The sequence below is a fragment of the Suncus etruscus genome, chromosome 5 (assembly GCF_024139225.1).
Source record: "Suncus etruscus isolate mSunEtr1 chromosome 5, mSunEtr1.pri.cur, whole genome shotgun sequence".
Lineage (NCBI taxonomy): Eukaryota > Metazoa > Chordata > Mammalia > Eulipotyphla > Soricidae > Suncus > Suncus etruscus.
The window spans coordinates 118,486,498-118,511,659 of record NC_064852.1 but is presented as its reverse complement, the minus strand read 5'-3'; the positions used below and the strand labels follow the sequence as shown (position 1 = coordinate 118,511,659).

Sequence of the window (25,162 nt, the reverse complement as noted above, 5' to 3'; positions counted from 1 at the left end):
AAAATTTTCTAAGTAAAAATCTTCTGCAACACTTATCATGTGTCAGATATGTGTATACCTTTGAATTTAAATCTAGTAAATATGTTTGTGAGAAGTATTATTTTCCTAATTCAACAAACTGACCCAAAATGTGTTAAAGCACGAACAAAAAGTCAGTCTTTCTGACTGATTATGCAGTAAAATCACACATTTCCAAACTATCCATACCCAAGGTTATATCTGCTCTTATAAAGGACAAACAGAAAAAGCAGTAACTAGTCTGATAGTTGCAGTAATTGATGGATGAGTGCAGCTGAACTACATTCCTCTGCATCTGCATAAAATGTTTTGAAAATTAATTTAAAATGGTTTGGGACTTCAATCATCTAATTCATTCATAGTAATTATAATAATATCTGAATAAAATCACATTTCTGTTTATTTATGATTGTGTTTAGAACTTCTTTTCATATTAGGGGGGCCACACCCAGTAGTACTCAAGCATAATCCTGGCTCTTTGCTCAGGGATCACTCCTGACAGTGCTTAGGGGAACATATAGGGTACTTTGGATCAAACTCTGATTAAATTATTTTTTAAAAAATTTTATTAAATCAACATGAGATAAGAATTAAAGAGTTGGGGCCGGAGAGATAGCATAGAGGTAAGGCGTTTGCCTCTCATGCAAAAGGTCATCGGTTCGAATCCCGGCGTCCCATATGGTCCCCTGCACTTGCCAGGAGTGACTTCTGAGCATGGAGCCAGGAGTAACTCCTGAGCACTGCCGGGTGAGACCCAAAAACCAAAAAAAAAAAAGAATTAAAGAGTTGTTTCTAGTTGAGTTTCAGTCATACAATGTTCAACACCCATCTCTTCACCAGTGTTCATTGCCTGCCACCAATTTCCTGTCACCCTCCTCTTCCTCCTCTTCCATTTTCCCTTGTTCAGTCTGCCTCTACTGAAGATACTTCTCTCTCTTCCTCTCTCTCTCTTCTCTCTCTCTCTTTGTCTCTCTCTCTCTTCTCTCTCATTCCCACCACTATTTTCCTTTTAGGCAACATGTTTTGCAATATCATTACTGTAAGGGTATTATACAGATCACTTTACTTTCTTTAAGTTCCCAATTCTTGTCCAGATGATCATTCCCAACTATTATAGTGGTTTCTTCTCTGCCCTAACTACACAGTCCCCACCATCATTTCTAATATTGGCCCCAAGAAATTCTTAACAGTAGTTTGTCTTTCTGAAACTTCCATGGAAGATTCTAATGGGGTTGAAGAGCTAGTACAGAGGATCAGGCACTTGCCTTGAATACAACCTGTTAGCCAACCCTGATTGTATGCTTGGTATATCATATAGTTCTCTGAACACTACCAGGGGTCACTCCTGAACATAAAGGTAGGATTAACCAACTCCTGAGTATCACCAAGTGTGGCCCTAACTCCTCCCTAAAAAAAAAAATCAGCATATCACCTCTAAAATAAAAATGGCTTTTGTTTTTACTTTTTAGGGTTTTTTTTCTTTTATTTTTTAGTAAGTACAATATAACTGTTTATTTCAAGTGGGAGGCTTAGCTGACTGGCCCCACCTTCCTAGAAGCCCTGAAAATTGTGTAATAATGCTTGATAATCATGCAGTACAATGCCTGTTGTGTGCTCTTCGTGCTCAGTGATAAAAGAGTTTCTTCTCTGCCCTGTCCCATCACAGAATTTCTGAGGACAAGGGTGAGCTCTTCCAGAGCTCCTGGATCTAAGTGTTGCCAGATAATGGGGTTGGTATTAAAAGAATCAACCAGTGGCTTTGCTTAAAAAGAAAAGAAAAGAAAGAAACCAGTGACTTTTCATTTTTTCCTAAGAAATCAATAAAAGTTTGTCCAATAAAAGGATCTGGTGAATGCTGCATGGATCAAGAAGAGAAATCTTTAGAGAAAGCACCAGAAAAGGTAAGTGTCTAGATTTTGTTTCAGCTGGAAATGACTGAAGAGTCGACACACCCATCCAAATGGAGTCAAGCTTTCTATTCTTAGTGAGTCAAGGTCAAAGTTAATGAGTGGCTACAGCCTTCAGATTGGCCTAAGAACTTAGCCTGCCCACATTGTTCGTGTGCCATTCATCTCAGAAAACCATTTTCTTCAGAAGCATACGACATGGTATGCTTCAATCTGGTTTGACCCTGTATCTCCTCACACTACCACAATGTCCCTAAGTACTTCATGGGACCCAAGCCTGTTCATGATTATGGCAAACAAATACCTACAAATACCTGAGACTCAACACAGAAGTTTCAAACCCAATTTTGACACCAAAGGTGAAAGCTCAGGGTGTATCAGATTTGTAGGATAACATACTAGTCCTCTGAGGGTGGAAGAATTTCACTTGGGGTGGTCACCTTGACTTTTAGGACTTTGATGTCAGAGATATAGGTCTTGACTCTGAAGTCAGACCCTTAGACATGCCTGGACATTTCATAGTAACTTAGACTCTCTTGGGTTTTGTTTTTGTTTAGATGTGCACCAAACTGTATAATGAAGAAGAGTTCCAGCCCTTGGATCCATCCCAAGAGCCGATATTTCCTCCTGAACTGATTGTAAGTGATTTTGCCTTTGTTGTCTCAGGAAGCATGCCAAGGACCTGCCTCAGGTAAATGGATTTGAAGCAGGGACACTGAGGATTAAGAAGACAAGACAGAAATAAGAGGGAAAAGCATGGGTCAGTGGGCTAAGAGCCTCCTGGACTGACAATCACAACTCTCCAGTACATTACGAATTTATTGTCTGCAACTAACAATCCTCAGAACCAGGACAGACATTTGCTTATCTAAATTAATCTAGCCAGGCTAGACTTCTGCAGGTCAAAGGGAACTACCTAAACTGATGAGTCAGAAATCTCTAGTGTTTGTCTTCAGAGAATTTCTTTCTGTGAGAAGTAGCAGAGATAAAATGGCTGCAGAACCCTCCACCCTCTTATTCCCTCCTCCAACACACACACAACCACACACACACACACACACACACACACACACACACACACACACACACACACACACATACACACACGTCATTTTCTACTTGGCTTTTCTGAATTGAAGATCTTATAAACAAACCACTTATCCAGGCCTTCTCCTCAATCAATCTGACATAACCCCTTGTCCCAATAGTTGTGTCTAAATTGTACTATTTATAGCATCACAAATGCTTTAACATTAAAAGTATTTAGATGTGGGGCCCAGAGAGATAGCACAGCGGCATTTGCCTTGCAAGCAGCCGATCCAGGACCAAAGGTGGTTGGTTCGAATCCCTGTGTCCCATATGGTCCCCCCGTGCCTGCCAGGAGCTATTTTTGAACAGACAGCCAGGAGTAACCCCTGAGTACTGCCGGGTGTGGCCCAAAAACAAAAACAAAAAAAAAAGTAATTAGATGTGCAACATGGCAAAGGGATTATAACCCACTTTTTGGAACTTATCCACATAATTAAAAGCAGATAGAATAAAAAGATGCTGGGACCGGTGAGGTGGCGCTAGAGGTAAGGTGTCTGCCTTGCGAGCGCTAGTCAAGGAAGAAACGCGGTTCAATCCCGCATTCCATATGGTCCCCCCAAGCCAGGGGCAATTTCTGAGCGCTTAGCCAGGAGTAACCCCTGAGAATCAAATGGGTGTGGCCTGAAAAACCAAAAATAAAATAAAATAAAATAAAATAAAATAAAATAAAATAAAAAGATGCTGCTGCCAGGATCTCAGTGATGCTTTGGTTCAAGACACTCAGTTTAAAACCTTGAGCTCAAGGATTGGAGAGATAGTATATCAGGTTGGACTTGCATGTAGTAAACCGGGATTCAATTTCTATATATATAGAAATATAGCCCTCAGTAGTAATTCCCTGAGCATAAAGTTAGAAGTAATCCCTGAGCATTAATCCCTGAGTCCTTAACCATGGAGAATATAGGTAACTTACACAAGGTCACAGAGCTATCCTCTGAAAAAGATTAAAGGCATTTTGTAAAGTGTAATGGAAAATGGAAAAATAGAAGTCAAACTATCACAATGGAATTACAATATTCTTATATTTTACCTCAATGATTCAACTCAGTTATATCAATTGGAAGATGTTGGTAGCATGATAAAAAGAATACTTTGATATTACCAGCATCCTGTTTTATAATCATGCAAAGAGGGACATGATTCTACTGACTGGATTTTCCATTGGCTTTTGTCCCCATGCCTCACTTATAGTGCAAGAATTTTAACACACCCAGTATTTGAAGAATATGTATGTATTTGAAGAATATGTGTGTGCCTGCAGGAATGTGGAAATATGTATTTAAAAACTGCACATATGTGAATATGGCTGTGTTCATAGAAGCATATAAAATGCATGAATGCATATGTAAACATGTAGAATTACATATGTATTTATATTTAAAAGCCTACTTACACTGTAGTTGGTGAGTGATTTAAAATATTCTTTCAAGAATATTTGGCTGTAAGAATTTTTGTCCTACAAAACAAGCAGAAAACAAACAATAGTCTAATTCCCAAAGAGGAGGTACTTCTGAGCCCCTATTAAAACAAAACATAAATAAAAAGCCAAGCCCTTTAACTTCAGACTAAGACACTATACCATGAAATCTCTTCACACACTCACTTCACAAACATAGTTTATTCTGCATGTAGTGAAGGAATTGATACCAATTGTAAGATTCTTTAGGATGTCATACTATTCTGATGATCAATGTAGGTAGTTTCTGGTAAAGCTAATTTTTTCTGATTACTAGAAACACAAACGGACTAAGAAGACCCTTTGGATATACAGAACAGTCAATATATTCACAACTTAAGTCCAGTCATCTTCCTTTAAAATCTATTAGCTTTGCTTCTCTGCAGAGAATGGCTGAAGACCCCAACAAGAGGAGGCTGACTTTCCAAGGAGAAAAGAGCATCTGGATCACCCCTGTGACCCTGAATGACCTTTTGGAGACAAAAGCCAAGTTCCCTAATGCCCCCCTCATCATGGGGAATACTACAGTAGGTAGGTGGTTTTTAGGAATGTTTCTAATTTAATGCCTTAGGAAACTAAGGATTAACTAACCCATATATCTGTGTCTCCTTTTAAACTCTTCATATGTGAAATTCTAGGTCATTTGCATTATAATTTCCAATATGAATTGTCAGTAAGGAATTTCAATTAGCATCCACTGTGTTAAGTTTCTAATTTTTTAATTATTTTTCTTCTTAAGGACCCAATATTAAATTCAAGGGTGAATTTTACCCAGTTTTCATATCTCCACTTGAGCTTTCAGAAATGAATTTTGTGGACACCAGAGATGATGGTAAGCAACTAGGTTTCAAAATAGATGTTGCATTGGCTATTCATGGCTATTAATAATTACATGCACTAGGTAATCTGAACAGTTTGCAATATCATTTATATTTCTCTCATTTATAAATTCGAAAACATTTTGGGGAGAAAGTAGAGCAGGTAGGACACTTGGCCTGCATGCAGCTGGCTTGGGTTTGAGCCTCAGAATCCTCCCATATTATCCCCTAAGCACAGAGGCAGGAGTAAGCCCTGAGAGTACCCAGGTATGGTCAAAACACAATAAGAGAATGAGAGAGGGAGTGTGTGTGCTTATTGTGCTTTCTGTAGGCTTTTTAAAAATGTTTCTTCAGTACTATTGGTCTGTGAAAACCATATTGTCCTAGGATCTGTAATGATTCTGTCTACCTCAACTAGTTGCTGAAATACTAAAAAAATAATATTTGGTATAAAGAAAAGTCCCAGAAACTCTTTAATGGTCTTAATTTCTGTCATTCCAATTATTATGAGAAAGATATTTAAAGACTTTTTATGAAGTCCTCTTTTGCTTGAAGATTATCTTCCGCCATATTCTGTCCAGGAATCATAATAGGTGCAGGTTGCACCCTGGCCCAGTTGAAGGAAGCTTTGCAATTCATTGTTTCGGAACAACTAAGGGAGAAGACTAAAACCTGCCGCGCCCTCCTGAAGCATCTGAGAACTCTTGCTGGATCCCAGATTAGGAATATGGCGGTATGTTCTCTAGATTATATGAAGTTAGTTACAGTTGTGGACAGATGAATAGTTTTTCTGAGTTTAACAAATATTGTTTTGAATAAAAACAAGTCAATGTCAAATAAGTATCCACATTATTTGTAGGGGATATGCCTCAAGTGAAAGGGGTCACAATGTATGTATATATGTGACTGCAAAGAAGTGGCATATTTTTGTCATGAGATTATACTATTGGAGTCTAAAAATTCCAAATTTTTTTTTGTTTTTTTTTTTTTTGTTTTTGGGCCACACCCGGCGGTGCTCAGGGGTTACTCCTGGCTGTCTGCTCAGAAATAGCTCCTGGCAGGCACGGGGGACCATATGGGACACCGGGATTCGAACCAACCACCTTTGGTCCTTGGATTGGCTGCTTACAAGGTAAACGCCGCTGTGCTATCTCTCCGGGCCCAAAATTCCAAATTTTTTAATTACCTTATTTAAACACTGTGGTTACAAGGTTGTTCACAATACAGTTGGTGGTTTTTTTTTTTCATATTTTCAAAGTTGTTCATGATTGAGTTTCAGTTCTACAATGTAAACACCCTTTACATTGTTTTTAACATATTTTAACTCTTTATTTAAAAAATGTCCAAATTCTAATTCTATCTTATGACCTATAATATTTTTCTTTTATAAAATCTTTATTTAAGCACAATAACTATAAGCGTGATTGTAATTGGACTTCGGTCATAAACAAAACACCCAGTGCAACCCTCCCACTACCAATGTCCCCCTATCTCCTCCCCACCCCTGTCTGTATTCAAGACAGGCATTCTACTTCTCTCATTCATTAGCATTGTCATGCTAGTTGTTAGTGTAGTTATTTCCATAACAGCATTCACCACTCTTTGTGGTGAGCTTCATATTGTGAACTGGTTCTTCTGGCCCTTAAATCTATTATCTTTGGTACTTATTACAATAATGTCTTTAATTTTTCTTAAAACCCATAGATGAGTGAGATCATTCTGTGTCTATCTCTTTCCCTCTGACTCATTTCACTCAGAATAATAGATTCCATGTACATCCCAGTATAGGAAAATTTCATGACCTCATCTTTCCTGACAGCTGCATAATATTTCGTTGTGTATATGTAACACAGTTTCTTTAGCCATTGCTCTGCTGAAGGGCATCTTGGCTGTTTTTAGAGTCTGGCTATTGTAAATAGCAGTGCAATAAATATAGGTGTGAGGAAGGGATTTTTGAATTGTATTTTTGTGTTCTTAGGGCATATCCCTAGAAGTGGTATCACTGGGTCATATGGGAGCTCAATTTCCAGTTTTTTTGAGGAATCTCCATATTGTTTTCCATAAGGGATGGACTAGACGGCATTCCCACCAGCAGTGAATAAGAGTTTCTTTCTCCCCACATCCCTGCCAGCACTGCTTATTCTCATTTTTGTGGTGTACACCAGTCTCTGTGGCCTGAAATGGTACCTCATAGTTGCTTTGATTTGCATCTTTCTAATGATTAGTGATGCATTTTTTCATGTAGCTTTTGGCCATTTGTATTTCTTCTTTGAGGAAGTGTCTGTTCATATCTTCTCCCCATTTTTTGATGGGGTTAGATATTTTTTTGTAAAGTTCTGTCAGTGGCTTGTATATTTTGGATATTAGTCCCTTATCTGATGGGTATTGGGTGAAAGTTTCTCCCATTCTTTGGGTGGCTCTTGTATCCTAGGTATTATTTCCTTTGTGATGCAGAAGCTTCTTAGCTCAATATAGTCCAATCTGTTTATCTCTGCTTCCACTTGTTTGTAGAATATTGTTTCATCCTTGAGGATGCCTTTAGTCTCAATGTCAGGAAGTGTTTTATCTAAGTGTTGTTATATATACCTTATGGTTCCAGGTCTTTAATCCATTTGGATTTTACATTTGTACATGGTATTAGCTGGGGGTCTGAGTGCACTTTTTTCCAAGTGACTAACCAGTTGTGCCAGCACCACTTGTTGAAGAGGCTTTCCTTGCTTCATTTTGGATTTCTTGTCTCTTCATCAAAGATTAGTTCATTGTATATCTGGGGAACATTCTCTGAATATTCAAGTCTATTCCACTGATCTGAGGATCTGTCTTTATTCCAATACCATACTGTTTTAATAACTATTGCTTTGTTATACATTTAAAATTGAGGAAAGTAATGCCTCCCATATTTTCCCCATGAATTTGTTTAGCTATTTGTGGATGTTTATTGTTCCAAATGAATTTCAGGAGTGTTTGATCCACTTCTTTGAAGAATTTCATGGTGTCCTTAGAGGGATTGTATTAAATCTGTACAATGTTTTGAGGAGTATTGCCATTTTAATCATTTTAATCTTGCAACTCTATGAGCAGGGTATGTGTCTCCATTTCCTTGTGTTCTCTTTTATTTCTTGAAGCAGTGTTTTGTAGTTTTCTTTGTATAGGTCCTTCACCTCTTTAGTTAAGTTGACTCCAAAATATTTGAGTTTGTGTGTGATAATAATGTGAATGGGATTGATTTTTAATGTCCACTTCTTCTCTATAATTGTTGGTATATACTAAGGCCATTGATTTTTGCTTGTTAATTGCAGACACTTTGCTATATGAATCTATTGTGTCTAGAAGCTTTTTGGTAGAGTCTTTAGGGTTTTCTAAGTAGAGTATCATGTCATCTGCAAACAGTGAGAGCTTGACTTCTTCCTTTCCTATCTGGATGCCCTTGATATCTTTTTTCTTGTCTAATCACTATAGCAAGTACTTCCAGTACTATGTTGAATAGGAGTGATGAGAGAGGGCAACCCTGTCTTGTAACATATTTTACAGGAAAGGCTTTGAGTTTTTCTCCATTGAGGATGATATTTGCCATTGACTGGTGGTAGATGGACTTGAATATAGAGAGAAAAGTTTCCTTCATTCCCATCTTGATAAGAGGTTTTTATTTTATCAAGAATAGGTGTTGGGCCTTATCAAATACTTTCTCAGCATCTATTGATATGATCATATGGTTTTTATTTTTGTTTTGTTGACATTGTGTATTATGTTGATTGATTAATGGATGTTAAACCATCCTTGCACTTTTGGGATGAAACCTACTAGACCATGGTGAATGACCTTGATAAGGCATTGGTTCCTATTTGCAAGAATTTTGTTGAGGATCTTTGCATCTATGTTCATCAGGGATATTGGTCTGTAATTTTCTTTTATGGCAACATCTTTTGGTATCAAGGTGAAAGAGTTCATTGATCAAAAAGCCTATCTTTATTCTGGCACCAGACAGTTTTGATCATTATAACTATATAATAAAGTTCTAAATTAACTAAAGATATACCTCTATATTCTTATTTTTAGCATGGCATTGGCTTTTAGTGTATTTTTTCATTCTATACAAACTTTATTATTGACCGTTTTTGATCCTTGAATAATGTTGTCTGAATTTGAATGCAGATTGCATTAAATTTATATCATAGTACAGGTAAAAAAAAAAGTCATTTTAACAATAGTGATTCTTTGAATCCATGAGTATGGAATATTTTATCATTTCTTAAATTCTTTTATCTCTTTCTTAAGTGATTTAAAGTTACCATGGAATACGTCTTCCATATTTTTTGTTAAGTTGATTCTAGATACTTGATTTTTGAGGTACTATTTTAAATGATATAAACTCCTTAATATTTTCCTCTTCTTTTTTTTTTAATGGTTTTTGGGTCACACCCGGTGGCGCTCAGGGGTCACTCCTGGCTCTTTGCTCAGAAATCGCTCCTGGCAGGCTCGGAGGACCATATGGAATGCCAGGATTCAAACCACCATCCTTCTGCATGCAAGGCAAATGCCCTATCTCCATGCTATCTCTCCTGCCCCAATTTTTTCCTCTTCTGATACTTTGTTTTGTATAGAAGAATGCAACTACAAAATATAAGATTTTGTAGGCTGTTTGACTTTTAATTGATTTATTGTTTCAAAGAGCTATTTGGGAATTTTTTCGGGTCTTCTATGTATAATATTATATTACCTGCAAATAGTCATAATTTGACTTCTTTTCTAATGTGGATTCTTTTGAATTGTTGCTCTTCCCTGATTGCTGTAGTAAGGACTTCAAATATATATTAAATAAAAGTGAAGATAGTGAGCATCCTTACTCTGTTTAATCTCAGAGAATATGGTTTCAGTTTTTCATCATTAAGAATGAGATGGGGTGGGGGGCGGAGAGATAGCAAGCACAATGGCATTTGCCTTGCAAGCAGCCGATCCAGGACCTAAGGTGGTTGGTTCGAATCCCAGTGTCCCATATGGTCCCCCATGCCTGCCAGGAGCTATTTCTGAGCAGACAGCCAGGAGTAACCCCTGAGCACCGCTGGGTGTGGCCCAAATCCCCCCCCGCCCCCAAATGAAATGAGACAGGATGCTGGAGCAATAGCACAGCAGTAAGGAGTTTGCCTTGCACGCAGCCAACACAGGACGGACCCTGGTTCAAATATCGGCATCCCATATGGTCCCCCTAGCCTACCAGGAGCGACTTCTGAGTACAAAGCCCTGAGCCTCACCGGGTGTGACTCAAAAGCCCCCCCCCCAAAATGAGACAGGCTGTAAGTTTGTTATAGATGGTCATTATTATTTTGAAAAAATTCCATCTACTCCTATTTTGTTGAGAGTTTTTATCTTGAATGGATGTTGGATCTTATAAAAATGGATGTTGGATCTTATTTTTAAAAAAAAAAGCTTTCTCTGCATCAATTGATTTGATGCTTTATTCTTTCCTTTCATTAAAGTGGTGTATTATGTTACTTGATTTGTGTATGTTGAACCATCCTTGAATCCCTGGGATGGATCCCATTTGATTGAGGTATGTGGTTTTTTCAATATGTCATTGGATTGGGTTAGCTAAGATTTTATAATGAATTTTTGCATCAATGTTCTTTTCTTTTTTGGGAACTATCTCTGCTTTGAGTTTTAGTGTAATATTAGCTTTATAGAGTGGTAGCAAGGATTCCTGCATCTAGATATTTTGAAAGAGCTTGAAGAGTAAAGACAATGAATCTTCTATAAACTAACCAGGATTTTAATTCCTGGGGACATTAATTTACTTATTTGTGATTAGCCTCTTTAGGATTTCTACTTCCTGTTCAATTAGCTTAGGGAGAATACATGACTCTAAGAATCTTTCTATTTCTTATAGGTTCTCCAATTTATGAACTTAAAGTTGTTAATAGTAATGTCTCATTATATTTGGAGTTACTGAAGGGTTCATTGTAATTTCTCCAATTTATTTGAACACTTTCATTTTTTTCTCATGAGTCTAACTAAAAGTTTATCTGTCTTATTTATTTCTTTGAAAAACTGCCTCCTGGTTTCATTGGTTCTTTGAATGATTTTTGTTATTATTGTTGTTCTTGATTTCTGCTCTCTTCTACTATTTCTCTATTTTTTAGATTTGTTTGCTGTACTTTCTTCAGATTTTTGAGGCATATGTTTAGGCTTTGATTTGAGGCTTTTTCTTCATGTAGGCCATAGTATTGCTATGAATTTTCCCTGTAGTACAGCTTTTGCTGTCTACCATAAATTCTGATAGCTTGAATCTTTATTGTTATTATTTTCAAGGAATCTTTTCATTTATTCTTTGAATGTTTTTCTTTAATAAAGTTGGGCAACAGAAATTTATATACAAAAGCACAGCAGATACTATGAATTTGAATATTTACACATCCTGTCTTTTATGCTTTACTCTTGTTTCAAACTGTCTGCCCTATTATTGGATTCTCACACTTGGGTCAGTTCTCAGAGAAACTTGGTCTCCTACTTGCACATGAAAAGAAACATTTTCTCAAGAACTAAGTCTCCATTGGAGTCCAAAGTATACATCTTATACTATATGTTTTCAAAATCTCTCTAGTTCCCTTAAGACTCTTGCCAAATCTTTCTATGAAACAGAAAGAGAATAAAAAAATGTACACAAGATCCCTGTATACAATTGTTCTTTATTTGTGGATAACTAAGTAGCTTTCATGTTTTCTTTTTCTATTTAGACTATAGGAGGACACATGGCTGGCAGGCTTGAATTTTCAGACTTAAATCCTATTTTAGCTGCAGCAAAAGCTACCATCAATCTGATATCTAAAGGTAAGAGACCAAGCTGTAGGAAATTTATTTTAGTTATTTTTTTGTTTTGTTTTGTTTTTGTTTTTGAGGTCACACTTGGTGATGCTGAGGGGTTACTCCTGTCTCTGCCATCAGAAATCACTCCTGGCAGTCTCTGGGGACTAAATGGGATGCTGGGAATTGAACCCAGGTTCTTCTCGGGTCACCCACGTGCAAGGCAAACACCTTACCACTGTGCTATCACTGGTCCCTAATTATTTCTTTCTATTATGTAATTCCAGTAAACCACATGTATCTAACTTAATCTCACCAAATGTTAACATACTATATCTAAATGGCCTCTAAGATACAGATGAAATGGAAATAAATTATCCTGTCTTTTAGATCTTCTGTATCTAAAAAACAGAATATACAGAAGACCTGACCTTTTTTCTGAACTATTTGGCCACATTTATGACATCTGAATTGCATTAACAAAACTGCAAAGGCAAAATTAATGAAAGACATCTCTGTGGTTTTAAATTTCATGGTATATTTTATTTGTAAGTTTCATACAGATGGCAACTTTCATGAGCACTTTTAAATTCTAATTAAATTGTTTGTGAGATATATTATTACTTTTCTCTTTATTCCAAGACAACTTGAATCTAGAGGAAAATATAAAAACTTAAGGAAATAATATGTGCATATAATTCATATGGCTATGAATACAAGATAGTAATTTTTCTTCTTTCTGAGTAGGGGTGTGCAAAGTATGTGATCTACTGAGAAACCACATACTCCATCTCTTTAGACACATTCTCTTTAGACACTGATACAGAATGATCTCTTTCATACGTAGAATATAAAGAAAAACAATAGTGAATAATGAAAATCCAAAGACAATGAAAACAAAGAACAACAGAACTGATGTTCAGAAGGAAATATGCAAGTTGCTGTTTGTTTGTTTGTGATGTCCCCCGAGGGATGGGGTATCAGACAGAAAGGGGTAATGTCTATGGTGGAGGGACATGTTCAACCAGAAGGAGGAGGAAGTGGTGCTTAAAGGTGGCAAATAAAGTACTATGTAAGAAACTCTTCAGCAACAGTACTGGAAACTACAGTGAAAAAAATTATATTTAAAAAAAGCATTCCCTTGCAGTCATGCAATTTGCTGCAACATTGATGGAGCTGAAAGATATATTAAATGAAGCCAAAAGAAGGATAAATACAGGATGATATAACTTATATGTGGTATTTATAATAATTGCATAAAGGAATGCAGTGATTTAAATGTAAGTTGGCTAGAACAGCTTTTTTCAACCACTATGCCATGGCACACTAGTATGTCAAAAATATTGTCTGGTGTGCTATGGGAAAAATTCCAATTCATTTGTAACATATGGCTTTGGTTCACAAATAGACCAATCAGAGAATTACTTTATATATAGTCAATGTAGGCACAGAGTTAAATTTTTTTACATTTTTTACATTTTTAATGGTGGTGTGCCTCATGGTTTTTTGTTTCTTGTTGTTTTTTGTTTTTGTTTTTTATGGAAAAAGTGTGCCTCTGCACAAAAAAAAGGTTGAAAAACACTAGTCTAGAACACTCTAGAATCCAAAGTACTGTGAGGAGAAGGAAGGAAATTTAATGGAGAAGGAGAAAGATGATTTGAAATAATGGGGGATAGGGACCAAGAGAACTCGGGTGCATTGGTGGATTAAGAAAGGGCAGAACTAAATATCCAAGCCATGGCATCAACAACAATGAAATCTGAGACCTAAACTTTAACAACCAAACTTAAAAAGGTGCCTGTTATTGCTGGATGGGAGTGAAGGGAGATACAGGATGGACTCTGGGAACTTTAGTGGAAGGAGGTTGATACTAGTGGTGGGATCGGTGTTGAAACATTATATTTCTAAAACTTAACTATAATAACTTGGTAAATCACAATGCTTTAAATTATTTGTTTTATATATTTATTTATTTATTTATTTTTGGTTATTGGGCCACACCTGGCAGCTCTCAGGGGTTACTCCTGCTCTGTGCTCAGAAATCACTCTTGGCATACAGGATGCCGGGGATCGAACCCAGGTTGGCCAGGTGCAAGGCAAACACCTTACTGTAATATTGCTCTGGCCCCAAATTAATTTTTTTAATTATCTTTATAGAAGCAGACTGGTAAGTGAGATAAAATGGAGATGAAGAGGCCACTGATAGAGGAAAGTAAACACTGATGAAGGGATTACTGTTGAAACATTAAATACTTGAAATCCAATCATAAATAGCTTTCTTTTTTCTCATAAATAGCTTTCTGATTTCAAAAAAAGAGATGTTTTCTTTAAGATATCATATTTAAGAATTGGATGCTGAAGAGTCTAAGAGAGATGGGGGAGGAAAAAGTAGATAGGAGAAGATGGGAAAGTGTAAAGCATGTGTGGCGAGATTGGTTGTAGCAACATGGCAACTGTGAAACAACTTCCATACTCTTGAAAACAATGGTGCCTCAATGAAAAGTTTTAAATAAATAGTATGGGGGACAGGCACGATAGCACAGTGGTAGGGCTTTTGCCTTGCATGTGGAGAGCCAGGACAGACCCGGATTTGATCCCTGGCATCTCATATGGTCTCCCGAGCAATTTCTGAGCACAGAGCCAGCAGTAACCCCTGAGAGCCACTGGCTGTAGCCCAAAAGCAAAACAAAAAAGAATAGAATCGTGTGTTCTTAAACATTGTGAATCTGATGACATTCGGATAACCATATGTGTTTAAGATTATTAAAAAGCCACATGTCAGAGCCCCCAACTGGGTCAACTAACTATGCCTGCATCTTCACAGGTTACTTTACTTCTCTGACCTTCACCTTTCCAATTTATAAGATACACGGTGCCCTTTTATAAACCAACAATGTATGATGGGTTTTTTGGAAAAATCTCTGACATTCTTCAAGGCCAGATTTGTGAGTGTGGAGAACACAGTGAGAAATATGAACTAGATTCACAGTGCAACTTACTTGACCTGGCCTTGTTATTCAACTAATGAAAAATTAAAAGTCCTGTCTGTTCTCTGAATAATGTAAGACAACTCACAACTCACTCTGGGAACTGGAACTCAAATCCCAAACCATGAACCTACTCTAAGATCTTTCTTCACACTAGATATATCACAGCTACACCCAGATATTTATTGACTGATGTGACAGGATCATTCTAATGAAGATCACTTTCTTTAATAGATGGAGAGCGGCAAATTCCATTAGATGGCCCCTTTCTTGAAAGATCACCTGCAGCCAACCTGAAGCCAGAAGAGGTTATATTGTCTGTTTTTATTCCCCACTCTTCTCAGGTGAGAACTCTCTGACCCTCTGTCCACTGCATTACACTGAAGAGATATCCCCCCTAGAGGGTCAGTGATCCCCATCTTTCCAAGTAACTATTTTAGGATGACTTGGGCAGCTAGTCCCAAAAGATTTCCAAGTGACCCTTTGTATGGTTCATATTAGAGCCACAGTGACCTTAATTGACTTTGGAACATTTTTTTCATGCACCCCTTTTTTATTCAAAAAATTAAAATTAAAAATATTACTATCTGGGGCTGGAGAGGTAGCATAGAGGTAGAGCATTTGCCTTTCATGCAGAAGGACGGTGGTTCAAATCCCAGCATCGCATATGGTCCTCCAAGCCTTCCAGGAGCATTTCTGAGCAGAGCCAAAAACAAAAAAAAAAAGAAATTACGGGCCCGGAGAGATAGCACAGTGGTGTTTGCCTTGCAAGCAGCTGATCCAGGACCAAAGATGGTTGGTTCGAATCCCGGTTTCCCATATGGTCCCCCGTGCCTGCCAGGAGCTATTTCTGAGCAGACAGCCAGGAGTAACCCCTGAGCACCGCCGGATGTGACCCAAAAACCAAAAAAAAAAAAAAAAAGAAATTACTACCTATATAATATATAATATATAATCATACAACTTATATATAATAAATTTAAAATATACAGTTTAATATAATCATGTGTTTGGTATTATCTCCTCATATTATTTTATTTTGCTATTAAATAAATTAGAAACAAAAGCATTTCCATGAGCCCTACCTTCCTCAGAAAGAGAGCCTTATATATATGGAGAAAATTTTTTTGTTTTCAGTTAAATATGTAACTTTGACAAGCTTAAATAAAACTGTTGGCAACATTATCTACAAGTTTATTATTTATTATTTATTTATTTTATTTATTTACAGCAAGTAGTAAATTAAAAGTTCATTCACATAAAAACATGTCCAAGACGAACATGTATTTACCAAATTCTTAAAATAAAATATTTTAATTAAATTGATTTACCTATTAACTCCCTAACTGTCAGGCACAGTGTTAAACTCAGAAGACATGTAAGGATTTATAAGACACATTCATGTCCTTGAAAGTCTCTAAATCAAAGAGGAAGAAGCTGAAATAACAACTAACAGATCATCTCAGACATGCTCTGAATAGTTCAGATGATGGGGGGATTGAGCTTAGATCACTGAGAGAAAAGGGTGGTCTTTCCAACTAGGAGAAAGAAAAATAAGAGAGCAATGAGAGGAATGGCCTTTTGAAAGACAGACAACAGGACAGACTCATGAAGTCACTGGAACCAACCTCTGGGGCAAAAGACAGGGAGAGAGGCAAGACCTCTATCACCAAGAGTATCTATCGTCATATCACTAAGTTTGGACAACTTCATACAAGTTCTAACATCACATAGTAACCTTTGAAGGCATTTGATCATGGGCAAAATTTTAGTAATAGTGGTATTTTAGGAAGAATTCGCCATAAGAAAGATAGAGGGTCTATTTGTTGGAGGACGAACTGAGCGGTAAATGACTTAGGAGGCTCATGTAGGTAAGAGACTCTTAAGAGTAAGACAACAGAAAAGGAAAGTCTCTGATAAGTCAATATAGTTAGAGTGTCTTAATACTGTAATCTTTTCTTTATTGATCCCTATTGATAATTCATTAATCAAAATTGTTTTATCCTTGCAGTAGGATTTATTTTCCATATCCCCAGTAAGATGCTGGGTGTACAAGTCTTCTCAACTCTGTGGCTCTAAGTTTCTTAGCAGTCATGCATGTTAACCTAGAATGACAGATAAGGTGTTAGAAACAACTTTGGAGAACATTCAGTTCAGTGGTCCTCAAACCTTCCCTCTTTTATTCACAGCACTGGTCTTTGTTCAAATAAAATTCACTTACAACCCTAAACTAAAAGAGAGCAAGTGGAGCCATGTTGAATGATTCCCCAGTTCCTGCTCTTTCCCCTTCTTTCACAGCCATGGAAGCACCACCCAGTTAAACCCAACTTTAATCATTTGAAAGAAATTAAGATGAAAATAATTCAGGACCAGAGAGATAGCACAGCAGTAGGGCATTTGCCTTGCACGCAGCAGATCCAGGTCGGATAGTGGTTTGAATCTCAGCATCCCATAAGGTCTCCTGAGCCTATCAGGAGCGATTTCTGAGTGCAAAGCCAGGGGTAACCCCTGAGCACTGCCAGGTGTGACTCCCCAAAGAAAGATGCAAATAATTCAAGTCACTTATTCAGGGTGGCATGTGATGATCTAGGTTGACCCTAGAGTCAGTTCTAGAGGTCAGACTGTTCATGTTTACACCAGAGTTCTGCACTTCCTGAGTGATCTAGCCTATTACCTTTATCTCCCAAGTTCTTCATCAGTCAATTGGAAGTTGAAGTGAGTTGATATGAGGAATCAGTGTTACTACATATATATCACCTAGACCATCACTGTATAGACTCACATAATCCACAATGTGTTGGTCAATAATAATAGCTATTCAAGAACTCTTATATCATTCACAGGATCCTTTTCATTATACTCATAATATTGTTGCTCTGCTGTTTTGCTCCATAAGGCAAGACATTGGAGCTCAGGACTGAAAATTCTAGGTGTTTTCTCTGCTTTCAGTGGCACTTTGTGTCAGGTCTTCGGCTGGCCCAGCTTCAGGAGAATGCCTTTGCCATTGTTAATGCTGGCATGAGTGTGAAGTTTGAAGATGGCACCAACACCATAAAAGACCTTCAAATGTTCTATGGAAATGTTGGACCCACAGTTGTATCTGCTAGTCAGACCTGCAGGCAACTCATTGGAAAGTATGTCACAGGAGCACAAAGCTCAAGTCTTTATATATTAATATTATGTGGAAGAGAGCACTTGAAGCATAGTTTGACAAATATAAAATATATTTATAACCATAAAGAAGGTGTGTAAGTATTGCAGAAAAGAATAAAGAAAACAAAAGTCACTCAAAAGCAATTCTTTCCAGTACCACGATTCTTTGGGATTTTTTTTATAAAAAGACTAAAGGATAAGTAAATGTGAGTGGCTATTGTCTTCAAATATTTACTTTTAATTGGCCCATAGAAATAAGTTATTATTTCCAATACTGTGTTTTGAGACATCTGAAAATATCCTTAAACAGAAGAAAGCTGGCATATTACCAAAAATTAGGTGAACTTCTTTTTGTCATCTCATTATGTCTAATATTTGGAAATTAAGGCATAAAAATCCTCCAAGAGTGTTTCTATAAGAATTTTTATCTACCCATCATATTTACTTTTCACCAATCATTTGCAGTTGAATGCAATTTTTCATCAGATATGACAGTAACTGATGTTACTGGGTGCTTCTGAGACCTTTCAGTAGAAACTTTAATTTGTGCATGTTTTGTATTTTACTAACATCAATGGCTCAGTCATTTACCATAACCCTCGTTATGGGTAAAGTATGTATTCTAGGGGTGGTCTAGTTGCTAAAGACACACCAATGAATGAATGATACAGAATCCTGGATCTTGGGAGGCTTTGGATTTTAAGTCGTATTTTACTCAAGCTAATTGAGGTAAATTAACATCTGTACATCTTTATTTAAAGCTTTACATCGCTTTAAATGACAGTATAGAAGGACTCAGTAAGGAAAATTTGGAAACCTTGTTTGTGCCCCAACTGTGAAAGAAAGCTAGTAACTAGTAACTATTTGAGTGTGTGTTGTTTAGGCCTCAAACCTGTCTGCTGATGGCCTCAACTCAGCATCTGCTTTTGTCTTGTTGTGATCTGTTGCTTCTTTTCTACCAGGCAGTGGGATGACCAGATGCTGAGTACAGCCTGCCAGCTGGTCCTGGAAGAGATTTCCATCCCTCCAACAGCTGAGGGGGGTATGGTAGAATATAGGAGAACCCTCATCATCAGCTTACTCTTCAAGTTCTACCTCAAAGTGAGACGAGAACTGAATCAAATGGTAAAGATCTCCTTTGGTTCTCTGTGTCCCTGACCTTTCAGTGTGAGTGTGACCCCAAAGGACATCTCCTGTCTAGTGTTGATGACACTTAGAGGATACCTGGGACAGCGCCCTAGTGAAGTTTTTCCCAAACTCCCACAGCTTCAATTTGGTCCTTCTTGGATTCTGTCCTTCCCATGGTCTTCTCCTTTACTACTGAAGAAGGGGATAACTTTGTCAATCTACTTGTCCTAGAAACAGTGTGGCTTATGACCTATTGACCTATAATAGATAAAGTCCTTAATAAAATAAATTACCCCTTATTTTCTGGTTTTAAGTACAGTTTTGAATTAAAACAATACCCATATGATTAGGCCAGGAGATAATCCACCAGTCATGAGTATATACTTTGCATACACCAGGACCTGAGTATGAACCCTTATATAATATAGCCTTTCCTGCCATCATTGGGTGTAGCCTTGAAGGCCCTCTGACCATTGCTGTCTATATCCTTGGTGACACCCAGCACCATCAGGATAGCCCCAGTACCACAGGGACCAAACAGTTCTGCATCTTAGGCCTTTGGATTGAACCCCCAGGATCAGCAAGCTGAAAATTGCTTGGGAGGCCAAATATATGGATATGTGTGTGTGTGTGTATATGTGTGTGTGTGTGCATGTGTGTGCAAATGGTCTTATTAGTATTTTTAAGTGTTGATGTAAGAATTTTTAAGGGCAGTAACTGTGTATCTTAAAAGCATAAACAATAACACCATTGTAAACATATAACCTAAATCATGGTTAAATTTTAATGTAAATATTTCATAAAGGCAAAGAAAAATTATTTTAACCCATAATTATTTTTAATCTTTTGGTGTCTAACTTAAAATTACTTATTTTTATGTATCTATGTAAGTATATGCATATATATAACTATATAGATAGATATATATAAAACCCTATGGAACTTCTCCATATAACTTTCTTATTCCATTTAGTACCAAACATCTTTCAATTTAATTAAATATTCTTCAGAAACATCATGACATAATGATCATATGGCCTGGTTATAGAGATTTATTATTAATCTCTTATATGGAACATTGAACTTGTTACTAGCTACTGTTACTAGTTATTTTTTCTTAGTTTAGTTTTAAATGTAATCCAGAGAAGTGTTTCTCAGAATATCACTCATCGTTCTAAGTGCCCCCTGATAAACTAAACCCCAAATGGCAAATGACTACCACATTGTTCTTTTGACTGAGAGCTTTACTTTGTTCAGCTAATCCATTGAAATTATATTTTATCAAATTACTTATTAGCAGCATTGTTTTATTTTCAGTTGGGCATGGAGGGAAGGGGAAGCCACACCAGATGATTCTCAGGACTTACTTCTGGTTCTGTGCTCAGTGACCATATGGAGTGTTGAATATTGAACCAGGATCTGCTGTGTGCAAGTTAAGGGCCCTGTACTAACTATCCAATCCCTCTGTTATACATCTTATATCTTTTATTATATAGTACATAGCATATTTAAATGCTTTTAAATATATTAATATACAACATATTATTTAGTATATTTAGCATGTTTTATATTATACCTACTATATATTATTATGTATTCCTTAAATTATGCGTATTGTATTATGTTTACTATCAGAAGAATTTAAAGTAGAAAAGCAGCAAAAAAAAATAGATCAACTATAGTCCTACTATTAACATTTGTATTGCAGGGACCGGAAAGATAGCATGGAGGTAAGGCATTTGCCTTTCATGCAGAAGGTTGGTGGTTCAAATCCTGGCATTCCATATGGTCCCCCAAGCCTGCCAGGGGTGATTTCTGAGCATGGAGTCAGGAAAACTCCTGAGCACTGCCGGGTGTGACCCAAAAATAAAAAAAAAGTTTGTATTGCATAATTTTTAGATATAAAAATGGAATTATAGGGCTATAGATAACTCAGTAGACTAAGGACATATGCTTTGCTGCAGGAAGCCCAGGTTCAATCTCCAGCATAATTCCCCAGCATTGCCAGGAAAGACCTTCAAACAGTAAACCTGGATTAACCCCTTGGTACCACCATGTAGCTCCAAAATAAGAACAAAAAAAAAAAAAGGAGTAACACTGAACATGAATTTTTGTGACCCATTTCTTTACTTAATTATATTTCAAGACACTTTATTGGGCCAAAAAGATAGCATGGAGGTAAGGTGTTTGCTTTGCATACAGAAGGTCAGTGGTTCAAATCCTGGCATCCTATATGGTCCCCTGAGCCTGCCAGGAGTGATTTCTGAGCATAGAGCCAGGAGTAACCCCTGAGGGCTTCTGGGTGTGACCCAAAAACAAAAACAAAAAAATGACACTTTATGTCAATAAATTGTGTCTACAAAACCATTTTTGTGCTTTAATTGATTTATCATTCATTTAAAATACCATAAAATAACAGGGGTTCACACTTTATCCTTTCATCAGAATGACATTTAGTGTTATTTCAAGGCACATTTTTGTTTTATGTGGAGTTCATACCAAGCAATGTTCAGCAGTTACTTCTGGCTTTGCACTCAGGGATCACTTCTTGTGAGTGTCAGCCACAAGAGAGAGAGCAGGGAGAGTGCCCTACCCTCCATACTGTATAACACCAATTAAAAAAATTTTTTTATTTAAAACATTGTGATTTTAATGAGGCTGGAGAGATAGCACAGCAGCGTTTGCCTTGCAAGCAGCCGATCCAGGACCTAAGGTGGTTGGTTCGAATCCCGGTGTCCCATATGGTCCCCTGTGCCTGCCAGGAGCTATTTCTGAGCAGACAGCCAGGAGTAACCCCTGAGCACTGCCAGGTGTGGCCTAAAAAAAAACAAAACCAAAAAAAACAAACAAACAAAAAAAAACATTGTAATTTTAAAAGTTCTTCACAGTTGGGTTTCAGACATACAAGGTTTCAGGTCCAGTTCCACCACCAGTGTCAACCTCCCTCCACAAATGTTCCCAGAGTTCATCCTAATAGGCATCATAATAGGCATCTTTATAAGTTTGGTTGTTAAAGTTTGGGTCTCATGATTTCATTGGTGTTGACTCCATGGCTCAGATATTTAGTTCTGTCCTTTCTTAACACTACCATTGTACCTGACCCCTGGCCCCTGTCATTCAATTTTTTTCTTTCTCTTCCTCCACTCAATTCTAACCCCAATTTTATGTTTGGCTATTAATGTTGTTATAATATAAGGTTGCGAATATCCTTTCAGTTAGTGTTTACATAGCCTACAGATAAATTCCTTATGTATTAATGTTTTCATATTAATATACATTAATATAAATATTGATGTATAAATATATTTATATTAATTTAATTAATTTATATAATGGGTAACTTAAATATTGTGATTATCAGGCAAATTACTTTCAGTGGTATCAGTGTATCATATGGTATTTCCTTGATTAAATTAACTCTACTTACTATTTTTATAGTTATTGTGCCAATTTACATTGCCCCTAACAATGTACAAATATATCTTTTTTCTCTATATCTTCATCAACACTTTCAAATACTTTTATCTATGCCTTATTCATAGATGTGGGGTTATAATTCAGTGTGAATTGCTCTAATAATAAGTGATAAAATAGTTTTTTTTCATTTATCTGTAATTCATCTAAATGTCTTCTCAGAAGTTCTAGTCTAGTAATTTATTCATTTTTACATTGTGATGCTTGTTTTTTTCTAAATCATTTTAGTAAATAATCAAATACTTGTAGAACATTGACTCTTACAACTCAATAATTTGTTCAGTCTTTCTTCTGTTGTTGGTTATCATTGGTTTATTTATTTATTATTCTAGTCTCTTCACTATCATAAAAATCTATATTTGAACATTGCTCTCTTAGTTTATTTCTTTAGTTGTATCTGTATAATATTGGCCTCAAAGACTGGTCTAGATTGAAAGCTCAACCTTTATTAGAAACAAATGTTTCCATTTATTTTAAAGCAGACTTTGTTCTGAATCCAAGGCCTTACTTTCTAGAAATAAATTATGCTTTTTTTGTATTGATGTACTGTTAGTTATTCTTTTAAGGACCATTAGGCTACTTGAAGCTCAAGATTTAGTTTCAGAAGAAATATTGTCTAGTAGCTGGGAAAATAACTTGAATGACCCTGTATCCTACAAGTATTTTTTCAAACTAGTTTTTAAGACTAAAAATTTAAATATAAAATAATCTTTTCAGGATCCACAGAAATTTCCTGACATTCCAGAAAATTTTGTGAGTGCTCTGAAAGATTTCCCTATAGAAGTACCCCATGGGATTCAGATGTTCCAGGTTGGTGGATAGAGTTTTTATTCTTTTGGTGTCTGTTAATTAGCATGTATGGATTCTATGTATATCTTCCTATTTTTAATGTGATGTCATTAAATAAATATGATGTTTACATATTTGATTATTTATGAGATTGAAGTACCTTATTTTTTACTCCATAAGATGCACAAACATTTTCCTCCATCTTTGGGGGAGAAAAAAAGTGTGTTTTATGGTATGAAAAAATATGATGAGATTGTAGCCCGTAGATCACAGGAAGGTTTTCCTACTATTAATATTTATTTACTGTGCCCCTAATATCCAGTTTTCTTCTTAACTTAACTCAGATACATCAAACTGAATTTTCAGTGCATGACAATGTTGGACCATAAAATAACTTACTTTATTCATTAATAGTGTGTGGACCCCCATCAGCCCCAACAAGACCTAGTTGGTCACCCAATAATGCACCAGTCAGCCATTAAACACACCACAGGGGAAGCGGTGTACATCGATGACATACCCCCTATTGCCGAAGAGCTCTTCTTGGCCCCGGTCACCAGCTCCAGAGCTCATGCAAAGATCATGTAAGGAAATAAAATATGTTCCTATATATGCCAGAATTCAATTTCAATGTAACTTCATATATTCAAATCGGGAGCTTACTTGTTAATAATGAATATTTACTTGATCTGTAGATAAGAATCAATCATTTTAAGACTTTTTTCATAATTATTTGGGAAAAAATCTGTGATCAAGACAGAGCATCTGCTGACTGATGTAACTTAATATTGTTCCATGATTAATTATGGGGTACATTAGGGTTTTTATGGGTGTTTTATGAATTATATATATTGAACACTAAACTTACATCTGCCACTTTAATGTATACTTTCACATTTTCCCTCCTAGATCAATTGATATTTCAGAAGCTATGGAACATCCAGGAGTTGTTGATGTGATAACAGCAGAAGATGTTCCAGGAGAAAATAACCCTCATGGAGAGATTTTATATGCACAGAATGAGGTATGTTATCTGTGCCAGTTTATTATTCTTTTTTTTTTTGGAGTTGGCAAGCAGTGCACATATATTATATTTATTTACTAACACAATAGATTGTAAAAAGAATCAAAATGGTAATGCAGCGATATATTTTTATGGTATTTCTTTTTTTTTCTTTTTATATATATATATATTTTTTATTTAAACACCTTGATTACATACATGATTGTGTTTGGGTTTCAGTCATGTAAAGAACACCACCCATCACCAGTGCAACATTCCCATCACCAATGTCCCAAATCTCCCTCCTCCCCACCCGACCCCCGCCTGTACTCTAAACAGGCTCTCCATTTTCCTCATACATTCTCATTATTAGGACAGTTCAAAATGTATTTATTTCTCTAATTAAACTCATCACTCTTTGTGGTGAGCTTCCTGAGTGAGCTGGAACTTCCAGCTCTTTTCTCTTTGGTGTCTGAAAATTATTATTGCAAGAATGTCTTTCATTTTTCTTAAAACCCATAGATGAGTGAGACCATTCTGCGTTT

The 25,162-nt window shown here is 36.5% G+C and overlaps 2 protein-coding genes across 2 annotated transcripts in view; one reads left to right on the top strand and one right to left on the bottom strand.

Moving 5' to 3' along the window:
• The window catches only part of CLK1 (CDC like kinase 1), a 747,223-nt gene that overhangs the window by 487,072 nt on the left and 234,989 nt on the right, over window positions 1-25,162 (bottom strand). The gene's annotated exons all lie outside the window — the stretch shown is intronic.
• The window catches only part of LOC126008679 (aldehyde oxidase 4-like), a 127,403-nt gene that overhangs the window by 55,113 nt on the left and 47,128 nt on the right, over window positions 1-25,162 (top strand). The window contains exons 8-19 of the mRNA XM_049772918.1: window positions 1,833-1,919; window positions 2,483-2,563; window positions 4,857-5,001; window positions 5,210-5,302; window positions 5,870-6,021; window positions 12,017-12,110; window positions 15,305-15,414; window positions 18,020-18,204; window positions 19,186-19,348; window positions 23,543-23,635; window positions 24,029-24,198; window positions 24,524-24,638. Of these exons, the coding sequence (XP_049628875.1) occupies window positions 1,833-1,919; window positions 2,483-2,563; window positions 4,857-5,001; window positions 5,210-5,302; window positions 5,870-6,021; window positions 12,017-12,110; window positions 15,305-15,414; window positions 18,020-18,204; window positions 19,186-19,348; window positions 23,543-23,635; window positions 24,029-24,198; window positions 24,524-24,638 (1,488 nt within the window). The remainder of the gene's footprint in view (window positions 1-1,832; window positions 1,920-2,482; window positions 2,564-4,856; window positions 5,002-5,209; window positions 5,303-5,869; window positions 6,022-12,016; window positions 12,111-15,304; window positions 15,415-18,019; window positions 18,205-19,185; window positions 19,349-23,542; window positions 23,636-24,028; window positions 24,199-24,523; window positions 24,639-25,162) is intronic.